At 50.3% G+C, this 10,869-nt stretch overlaps 1 protein-coding gene across 1 annotated transcript; it reads left to right on the top strand.

Moving 5' to 3' along the window:
* Positions 1-1,983: 1,983 nt before the first annotated feature.
* LOC128057638 (15 kDa protein B-like) lies at positions 1,984-5,445 on the top strand. The gene is made up of 4 exons (XM_052650102.1): positions 1,984-2,163; positions 2,853-2,954; positions 4,633-4,725; positions 5,302-5,445. Exons 1-4 carry the CDS (start codon positions 1,984-1,986, stop codon positions 5,443-5,445), a joined length of 519 nt encoding a protein of 172 aa, XP_052506062.1.
* The last annotated feature ends 5,424 nt before the right edge of the window (positions 5,446-10,869 follow it).

The raw sequence follows: 10,869 nt of genomic DNA, 5'->3' as shown, positions 1-10,869 counted from the left end.
ATGTGTGGGGTATGAGGAACTGGTCTTTGAGCTATGCATAAAATCCTTCAAGGGCAAAATCATTTATTCCCTCAGCCAGCGTTTACTGAGCAGCTACATCTTGGCACTGGGTAAACATCAGCTTTCAAGGAGCTTACCCCCAAAGTGGGAAATAAAATAAACAATAAACAACGGTTGTCACTCAACAGCAAGTGCTATGAAGAAAGTTGTATCTGAATGAGAAAGCAGAGATGGGGGCGTAGGAAGGCCTGAGGAGGAAGTCCTCCTGAGGACTTGAAAGTGAGTTAGGGTGCCAGTGTGAAAGTTAGGGAAACGCTTTCTTGTGAGCAGCAAAATTAAAACTGCACTTTCCTTTTTACCACACAGATTCTCATTGCATTTTAACTCGGAGGAGAAATTAGGACGTTTCATGATAGGAAGAGCATAGGATTCTACAGTGAGCACCTGCCATCTCGCCCTATCACACTTCCTGGGATGGACACAAGATCAGCTGCCTCAGAACCTTCATTCTCCAGCTGAGAACCGCTGATGAATGCAATCCCGCTGACAACTGGATACGTATTCCAACAAGTAGTAGCAGTATTCCATGAGTAGAAATACCCCAAGTGCTCTAACCAAATTGGTCTTGAAGCACGTTTATATTGTTTCTAATTTTTCACCATTATACGCCATGGCTGCATGGATCTGATGATGAGACTCGGGTCTTTGAGGACCTGCTGGGTCTGCCAAGGACTGTTCTGTGCTCTGCCCCCTCTCCCTACTTCCGGCTCTGTCCTTCTCAGCTCCACAGCTCCACCCTTAGCTTCTGGAGCAAGGGTGGGCTGCTCTGTGCCTTGGTTTCCCCACTGGCGGGCTTCAGTGAGAACACGGTAGCTGCTCCCCTCCTCCCCAGTTCTGAGTCTCCTGCGGAACAGGAACCCAGAACAAAGGGCGGGCTGGCAAGTCAACACGCTGGCCCCAGTAACAGGGAGTGGAGGAAAATGGGAGCCCTCGGAGGAGGGGGAGGCTCCTGCGGCTCCCCTTGCAGGCTACTGCCTGGGGCCGCCTGTGTCAACAGCCAGGGGTCCCTACCCTGATCCTGTTGGCGACAGCCTCCCCTCTTTGCCTGCAGGGATCGGCCTGGGGGATGTGGGCAGCGAGGCTCTCCCTGGAGAGGTTGCTGCCATCAAACCCAATGAGAGGGACTAGTGAGCCATGAATTGTCAGAGCTTATGATTTTTTTTGTCAGTCAGGCATCCAGAGTTTTAAGGATTGACAGTCAGTATTTTAGGGCTTCCCCGGTGGCTCAGCAGTACAGAATCTGCCTGCCAACGCAGGGGATGTGTGTTCGATCCCTGGGTGGGCAAGATCCCCTGGAGGAGGAAATGGCAACCCACTCCAATATTCTTGCCTGGGCAATCCCATGGACAGAGGAGCCTGGCGGGCTAGTCCAGGAGGTCACAAAAGCATTAGACATGACTGAGCAACTAAAACAACAACAATTAGTATTTTTAAAATATATGCAACATGGTAGGTGTCAGCCAGAGTACAGCCTTCAACCAGACCATCTGTCTGTGCTTCAGCTGAGAAGCGGTCACACAGAGCTCATGGATCCCAGGCAGCTGTTTTGGAACCAAACCACACCAACCAGGCAAGAGATGGCACCGGGTCCTGGAGTATCAGAGCCAGAGGTGGCCTCCCTGTGGCACAGGGCTGGGGGAGAGACGGCCACTGAGACCAAAGTGAAGGGTCGTGCCCAGCATCGCACTGGTCTCCTGCCCCCAGCTCGGGGCTGCCTCACTCCTAGGCCTATTGCCCAATCCTACTTGCCTCTTAGTCACTGGTATTTTGGAATGTTGGCTAACACTGGGTGCCTAGCAAAGGAAAAGAGAGGCCCCTTTCAGGAAGGCCTCAGCCCCCGCATGTCGCCAGCAGGCCTTGGGCAAGGCTGCGTGATTACCACCTAAAAGGGGCCGCAAGTGGCAGAGGATCCGAGAAGGGACGATGGCAGGGGCTTGGAAGGCACTGGTGCTGGTAGCAGGCTTGGCAGCCGTGGCCTGTGTGGGCCAGCGTGGTCTGAGCTATGAAGAGATTGTCACCCAGGCCCTGAAGTTCTTCAACCAGGGGCGGCGAGGACAGCGCATCTTTGGCCTGCTGGAAAGCACCCCGCCGCCACCTGGTTTGGTGAGGGTCAGGGTCTCAAGCCTGGGGAGCGGGTACCACCTACCTCACAACATCCCGTGAGGCCAGCAGGCAGGAGCGAGTGCCCCAAACAGGAACAAAGTGCTTGGTTAACAGCAGATGCTGGTGTTATTACTATAATGTTTCTCTACTCAGAAGGTAAAACGGAGACTGGTACTCTCTCTCTGGCCTGACAGCTGGCTAGCTGATCAATTCCGGGATTTGCCCAAAGGTGGAATGTGGGGTCTGGGAGTCCATTCTGCTCTCAGGCCCTGGAGTTGAAGGAGTAAGCAGAGCTGTTTCATAGGATGGACAGGAGCCAGACTGGTCCCACCAGAAGGCACCTCACCAGGGCCTTCCAGGGTCTCCCTTCCCACCCCCTTACCTCTCTCCTGGCAGTTGGGAGGCAAGTATTCTAGGTCCTTTGTCACAGAAGAGGAGATTGAGGTGCAGAGATGGGAGGTGACCCCTCAAGGCGGTCTAGCCATGAAGTGGTGGCCTCTGCTGGTTTCCAGAAGCCCTGCGTGCCTTCAGCCCCTGCTGAGGCTGTTTGAAGTGGCCGCCTCTCTTAGGTGGGAAGTGCAGACCTCGGGCAAGCCCTGTCAACTTGGAACTGTGATCTCTCTCCTCCCTGCCTTTGTTCTCTCCTGTGTAAAAGGGAGATGACCGTGACTCTTCTCCTGCTTCTTTAGAACTCCACCACGATCCCGCTCAACTTCAGAATTAAAGAGACTGTGTGCTTCCTGTTCCGGTACCGCCGAAGACCCCGACAGTGTCCTTTCAGGGAGGGCGGGGTGAGTCTCCTATCCATCCCCTGGCTCCCTGCCCCAATGAGCAGGACAAGGAATCTCCCCTCTCTCTCACCTCCTTCCCGGAGGCCGAGTTTGCTTCCACCCACCCACAGACAGGTGAGGTTTGACTGTGGAAGCTTTTATTTTTTAAATTGGGTTTTTCCTTATGGCTTTTTCTTACTACAAATTGTCCATCCTTATTAGAAAAGCAATACACACTAAAAGAAGTGACTAAATATTAAAAGAGAAAGAACAAAGGGGACCATAATCCACATCAGTTCAGTTCAGTCAATCAGTCGTGTCTGACTCTTTGTGACCCCATGGACTGCAGCACACCAGGCCTCCCTGTCCATCACCAGCTCCTGGAGCTTACTCACACTCATGTCCATGAGTCAGTGATGCCAACCAAACATTTCATCCTCTGTCGTCCCCTTCTCCTGCCTTCAATCTTTCCCAGCATCAGGGTCTTTTCCAATGAGTTAGTTCTTCGCATCAGGTGGCCAAAGTATTGGAGTTTCAGCTTCAGCATCAGTCCTTCCAATGAATATTCAGGACTGATTTCCTTTAGAATGGACTGGTTGGATCTCCTTGCAGTCCAAGGGACTCTCAAGAGTCTTCTCCAACACCACAGTTGAAAAGCATAAATTATTTTTTAGTTTTTGTTGATGCTTTTATAATCCACCCAGATAACCGCTGACTTTATTTTTCTGGGCTCCAAAATCACTGCAGATGGTGATTGCAGCCATGAAATTAAAAGACGCTTACTCCGTGGAAGGAAAGTTATGACCAACCTAGACAGCATATTAAAAAGCAGAGACATTAGTTTGCCAACAAAGGTCCGTCTAGTCAAGGCTATGGTTTTTCCAGTGGTCATGTATGGATGTGAGAGTTGGACTATAAAGAAAGCTGAGCGCTGAAGAGTTGATGCTTTTGAACTGTGGTGTTAGAGAAGACTCTTGAGAGTCCCTTGGACTGCAAGGAGATCCAACCAGTCCATCCTAAAGGAGATCAGTCCTGGGTGTTCATTGGAAGGACTGATGCTAAAGCTGAAACTCCAATACTTTGGCCATCTGATGCGAAGAGCTGACTCATTGGAAAAGACCCTGATGCTGGGAAAGATTGAGGGAAGGAGGAGAAGGGGATGACAGAGGATGAGATGGTTGGATGGCATCACCGACTCAATGGACATGGGTTTGGGTGGACTCCAGGAGTTGGTGATGGACAGGGAGGCCTGGCGAGCTGCCGTTCGTGGGGTCGCAAAGAGTCAGACACGACTGAGCCACTGAACTGAACTGAACAGATAACTGCTTTTCTAAAATTAGGAAAATATTTTATTATAGCAAACTAACAAAATTTAGAGAAGCGAAGTAAAAAACAAAAAATCTGCAACCCCACTACTCAGGAGACAACATTAACTGTTGGTGTATCATCTTCGGTACCTTTTTGATGTACACATGAGTGTTTTAAACAATATTACTCTCTCTCGGCTAATTTATGGAGACCCTTTCCCGTGTAAGAACTTGCATGAAAGTCAATGCTATCGGGCGCGCACGGAGCCTGCCCGGGTGTCCCCAGCGACCGCTGCTCCCTCCGGTGTCTAGCGGGCGGATTGGAGCTCGGGAGTCGGGGGACCTGGGCGAGGGCGCCGTCCGCTGCAGCCAGTGTGCTTGCTCCCCGGCAGGAGGAGCGGAACTGCACCGGCTCCTTCTTCATGCTGCGGCAACTCCGCCTCCTGTCGCTCAACTGCGTGCCGGACCGTGAGCTGGAGCGGGAGGTGAGCCCCTGCGCCCTCACCTGCCCCAGTTCCCGTCTCAGCGGCGCTCTGCCCGGTGACCCCCAGTGATCGAGGGTCCCTCACCTGGGCCACTGAGTTAGGCGCGTGGAACCTCAGTTCTGGAGGTCCCAGACCTTAGACCTGGAAACTGAACCGGTCTAAACGCAAGTAGTCTGGAGGGGAGAGGCGTGGCCAGACCTTGATGACTGACGGCTAGTCGTCTGGTAGAAGGGGATGGGGACAGGAACTGATGGCCTCCTCCTGGGGCTGGGAGGGGACTCAGTCTTCCACCGGCTGTTCTCTGGGCCCTGAGCTCTGGTAACCCGCCTCCCCATACCACTTTTGGGAAGACAAGCCGGAGGTGGAGCCTCCCGGTGAGTGCAATAGCCGGGGTGGACAAGAGTGACAGGCGTTCCTAGCCCCTCTGGGCCTGACTGGGGACCCCTCTAGCGCCATCACCAAGGTCACTGCCTGGGCCTCCAGACTCATCCCCACCTGGGGAGAGAGGGGCCACACGTGGGACAGGAAGCGGCGAGGCGATCGATGAGGGCGCTCACCGCCGCATCACTTCTGCAGCCCCGCCGCCGGGGGAGGACTCTGCTGAGTCTTCCGGGGGAAGACCCTCCACAACTTGACAGCTCCAATCTGCCACCTGCGGCCAGGGACCTGTACGAGAGAGCCAAGTACGACATCCTCTCCAACATCCTGAGGAATTTCTAGGGCTGGAGAAGGGAAGGGATGCCCTGCAAGCCCACAGCGACCTGCGATTCCCACCCATTCTCTTCCTCTGCTGCCCTTTGCATTCCCTGGCTGGTAAACGAGCCCACCCACACTCCTCAGCCTTTGCATACCTGCTTCCCTCTGCCGGGGAATTCCTGCCCATCCTGTGTCTGTGGATGCTCCACATCCTTCCAGGCACAGGTCCAAAGTCACCTCCCCGGGGAAGCCTCTCTGCTCTTCTCTGGTCCGTGGTGCAGTCACGATCCTCAAACCACGCTGGCAAGTACCAGCTGCGCCCCAGGCTACAGAGCACTGTCTCTCCTCCCAGCGGTCCCTCCTGTGCCAGCTGCAGGGGGCTGGGAGGGAGTTTCTCTGCCAAGTGCTCCCGAATCCCAGGAGGGCAGTTCTTTCTGGGCAGGACCCTGAGTGCCCCTGTTCCCTGCCCAGTCACTGTGACAATGAAATGTCCCTTCATATATCTAGCACCTCCAAGAGGGGGCCAGGGGATCCTCTGCTGAGAGCGCCAGGAGTGAAGCTCAATAAAAAGTTTCTAAGTTAAACGATTATGTGAATAAGTGAATGAATCAAGTATCAGGGATGAGCCAGCTGGACTTGGGAGGAAGAGACCAAGGAGGCAGGTCCTGGGGGTGAGATTCCACTGTGTACCTTGGGGCACACAGACTCCCTGCAGTCAGGGCAGGGACAATGACGAGAAATGGGATAATGAGGGGCGCCATCTGAGGGCCATCCTGGGAGCTCAAGAAGGCAAAGTAACCTGCCCCCAGGCTATTCTGGAACCACCGTTCCTTCCTTTCGGCTACTTTTATTCTTCCTCCTTTATCATAAAGCTCCAGCCAGGACCTCTTCCGGCTCCCCAGACTCGCACGTCAGATGGCCTCATAGACACCGCCCCATGGACGTCCCAGGGGCACCACCCACTCAGAATCTTCCCTCCAGACCGCCCTTCTTAGTGACCATCCCAGCCCAAAACAGCTGATGGCAGCCTCATCCACCCAAGGAGCTGAGCCTTGCTCAGACTCTCTGCTGTCTCTCAGGGAGAGTCTGGTTTTGGAGAGAGTTGGTCTCGGTTCCTGATCCATCCAGCCCTGAGAAGAGGGCCTGGCACATGGCAGTTGCTCAGTAAATACTTGTTGAGTGGATGAGAGCCCTTTTCTTCTTACCAGTACGCCCCCCTTTTCAAGTCTTTGCTAGAGAAGTATCTGTGGGAAACTCTCTCCTTTGAGGGGCCATGGAGTAGAGCCCCTCGGGGGAATGGGTTTTTTCAGCCAGGGCTTCCCTGGTAGCTCACCTGGTAAAGAATCTGCCCTGGTTCACTTCTTGGGTCGGGAAGATCCCCTGAAGAAAGGAGAAGCCACGAACTCCAGTATTCTTGCCTGGAGAATTCCATGGACAGAGGAGCCTGGTGGGCTACAGTCTATGGGGCTGCAACGAGACGGACATGACTGAGTGGCTAAGCACAGCACAGGGAAGCCAAGGACTCCTATTAATGATAATAGCCATGATTTATGATCGCTACTTCCCAGTGAACGGAAACACACTTCTCAGGTCTTAGAACAGTATTGCAAGGTGCATGCATCACCAGCAACTTTTAGTGAGAAAACTATGCCTCAAGGAAACTGGTTGACTCGACTGTAGTCCACACTCCAACCCCCTTGTAATCTAAATCTAGGAGTGTGTAATCTAAATCTAAATTGAGGGAGTGACCCTCAGGTGGGAAATGGGCAGGTTTGTGTGGACCAGGATAAACTAGACCGCAGACCATCTCTCTGTGGTGGATGATGATGTTCACCTGGAGAAGGCCCTTGTAGCCCCACAGGAGGTGCCAGAGCCGAGGCACACCATCTATCACTCCCTTGCCTGACCTCCAGCCCGAGAGAGTACTCCCAGACCTCAGCCAGGTCTTCTGTGGGGGCCTGGACACTAACAGGGCTCAGCAACTTCTCCCCAGAAGTTCAAGACTCATCTGTGGCAGTCAATGCCCCATCACACACGGTCGGGGAAGCTGGCCCATCATACTGTACCCAGCGAGAGGCAGGCCTGTGGGACCAGCCACCAGGCTCTGCTGGGCTGCCCTGCTGCGTTCTCCTAGTCCCAGCACGAGCAGGCCCTGAGACAGCACCAAGGCACCAAACACAGCTCAGCCTCTTGGCCTTGGCAGCTTCTGAAAGTCTTCAGAGCCATCAGAGCAAGACTGAGAAGGGAGAATTCACCGGGGTTGGGTGTGGGAACACAGTGGGTGAACAGACCTCTAGGTTAACATCTAAATGTCTTCAGAAATCAACTTTCACTCCCTGTACAGATACTTGTAGTTCAGCTGGTACAGAATCTGCCTGCAATGCAGGAGACCCAGGTTCAATTCCTGAGTCAGGGAGATCCCCTGGAGAAGGAAATGGCCACCCACTCCAGTATTCTTGCCTGCAGAATCCCATGGACAGAGGAACCTGGCAGGCTACAGTCCATGGGGTTGCAAGAGCTGGACAGGACTTAGCGACTAAACCACCATCACCATAGACAGATATGATGTGAGCTTTATTTTTTAAAAGAAAAAATAACCATAGTCATTTTATGTCCCATTTTACAACCAGCTTATTTTCATTTAACCTATCAGCCAATACACTTCAGTCACTATTGGCTCACATTTTTTCTTTTTTTTGTGTCTTATGCTCCATTGGGTGACTAGACCTCCATTTATTTAAGTTACTCCTGCTGTTGAAGTTGTTTCCGGTTTTTTGCTTTGTTTTTAAACAATGATGAGATAAAAATAAGTTCCTAGAATGGAAATAGTATCAGAGTGTATGAGCATGTTAAGAACTTAATGTATTGCTAAATTACTATCTAGGATTGTAGACAGTAGTTAAGCAATACTGCTCTTCTGGCAGTTTTATTTATGCTACTTGGAAATAGGGAATGGCCTGAGTGCCCAGCCACTAGAGGAATGGTTAAGTAATTTGTGTTATACTCACTGGATTGCATATTGTACAGCCTTTAAGGTAAATCTGAAGACAGTGTTATATCAAGGAAAATGCTTGTGTTAGACTCGAGCAAAGGACCTGCTAAGCTGGGTTTGTCTCCACGTGATGGAGACCAGAGAGCCCTTGGGGTCCACAGGTCCCCTCATCATCTTGGCCTGAAGTGCACCCCAGGATCTGGAGCCCAGAAGAGACAGTAAACCTTGGGGCCTTAGAGGCCACAGTGCAAATCAGTGTCCAACTTTTTTTTTTTTAACAGCTTTATTGAGCTATAATTGACATAGAATAACTTGCACATATTCAAAGTATACATTTGATAAGTCTGACATAATGTACAATCTGTGAAACCATCCCCACAAGATAGTGCATATACCCACCATCCCTCCAGAGTCTCCTCACATCCTTTAAATTCTGAGTCCTCCCCAACGCCCTCCCCATCAACCCTGCTGTCCTCAGGCACTCCGCAATCTACTTTCTGTTGCTACGTTAGTTTACATTTTCTACTTGTTGTTCACTCAGTCGTCTCCGACTCTTTGTGACCCTGTGAATCGCAACACGTCAGGCTTCCCTGTCCTTCAACAACCCGGAGGTCGTGCAAACTCATGACCATTGAGTCACTGATGCCATCCAACCATCTTTCTCTGTCGTCCCCTTCTCCTGCCTTCAATCTTTCCCAGCACCAGGGCCTTTTCTAATGAGTCAGCCCTTCCCATCAGGGGGCCAAAGGATTGGAGCTTCAGCATCAGTCTTCCCAATGAATATTCAGGACTGATTTCCTGTAGGACTGACTGGTTTGATCTCCTTGCAGTCCAAGGGACTCTCAAGAGTCTTCTCCAGCACCACAGTTTGAAGGCATCAATTCTTCGGCGCTCAGCCTTCTTTATGGTTCAGCTCTCACATCCATACATGACTACTGGAAAAACCATAGCTTTGACTAGACGTCTGGACAAAGTAATGTCTCTGCTCTTTAATATGTTGGTCACTGCTTTTCTTCCAAGGAGCAGGTGTCTTTTAATTTCATGGCTGCAGTCACTGTCCACTTGGAGCCCAAGAAAACTAAAGTCTGTCACTGTTTCCATTGTTTCCCCATCTATTTGCCATGAAGTGCTGGGCAGAGTTCTAGATAAATGGAAATCTGCTATAAACTGGAGGTTTGTATTCCCTCAAAATTCACATGCTGAAATCCTAACCTCTAAAGTAATGGTGTTTGCAGACTGGGCATTTGGGATGTATTGATATTAGGCCATGAGGGCTCTGGGATAATTGATGTTATAAAAGGGACTATGGCGAGCTCGCATGCCATCCCTGCCATGTGAAGACACACAGCAAAAAGGCAGCTGTCTGTGAACCAGGAAGCGGGGCCTCACTAAACACTGAATCTGCCAGTCCCTTCATCTTGAACTCCCCATCCTCCAGAATTGTGAGAAATAAACTTCTGCTGTCTATAAGCCAGTCAGTCTTTGCTAATTTTTACAGCAGCCTGAACAGACCAAGACATAGCACATGGCAATGTCCTCCTTTTTTGACCAGCTTCTTTCACTAAGCATCATTTTGAGATTCTTTTATGTTGTATCAAAACATCAATCATTCCAATCTCCTAAGAGAAGTGGGTATCCACCCTCAGGGGACCTGGAGACAAGTGAAAAATCTGAATTAGAAATTTAGAATCATCCTTCAAATAATAGGCCCAGATGGCTTCACTGGTGAATTCTAACAAATATTAAAAAAAAAAAAAACTACTTCTTCACAAACTCTTACAGAAATAAAGAAGGAGGAAACACTTCACTCGTTCTATGAGGCCAGTACCACCGGCCAACGACATCACAAGAAAAGAAAACTACAGAATATAGCTCTAGTGAACACAGATGTATTATAAAAAACTCCTTTAAAAAATATCAGCAAGCCATTCAGCAACATATAAAGGATTATACACCATGACTGAGTGGGATTTATTCTAGGAATTCAAGGTTGTATCAGTATCTTGAAAATCAATTAATGTTATATACCGTATTAACAGCTGAAAGGACAGGAAAAGCTGATAGGTGCAGGAAAAGCATCTGATGAAATCTAATACCTATTCATGACAAAACCTCAACTAAGTAAGAATAGAATGCAATTTCCTTAACTTGAAAAAGGTCACTGATGAAAACCCCACAGCTTAACATATTCACTGGTGAAGGATTATGTTTTCCTGCCTAAGACTAAGAACAAGGCAACCATATCTATTTGTGCCATTTATACACCACACTGTATGGCAGGTTCTTTTCTATTTTTTTTTTTTTTTTTTTTTGAGCCAGAGCACGCAGCTTGTGGGATCTATTCCCCAACCAGGATTGAACCCAGGCCATGGCAGTGAGAGCTCTGAGTCCTAACTACGAGGTTACCAGGGAACTCCCTATACTGGAGGTTCTAGCCAGTGCAAAAAAGCAGGAAA

Source organism: Budorcas taxicolor, chromosome 1 (genome assembly GCF_023091745.1).
Source record: "Budorcas taxicolor isolate Tak-1 chromosome 1, Takin1.1, whole genome shotgun sequence".
Taxonomy (NCBI): Eukaryota; Metazoa; Chordata; class Mammalia; order Artiodactyla; family Bovidae; genus Budorcas; species Budorcas taxicolor.
The sequence above is the reverse complement of the archived record's forward strand: the minus strand, read 5'-3'. Positions and strand labels throughout refer to the sequence as shown.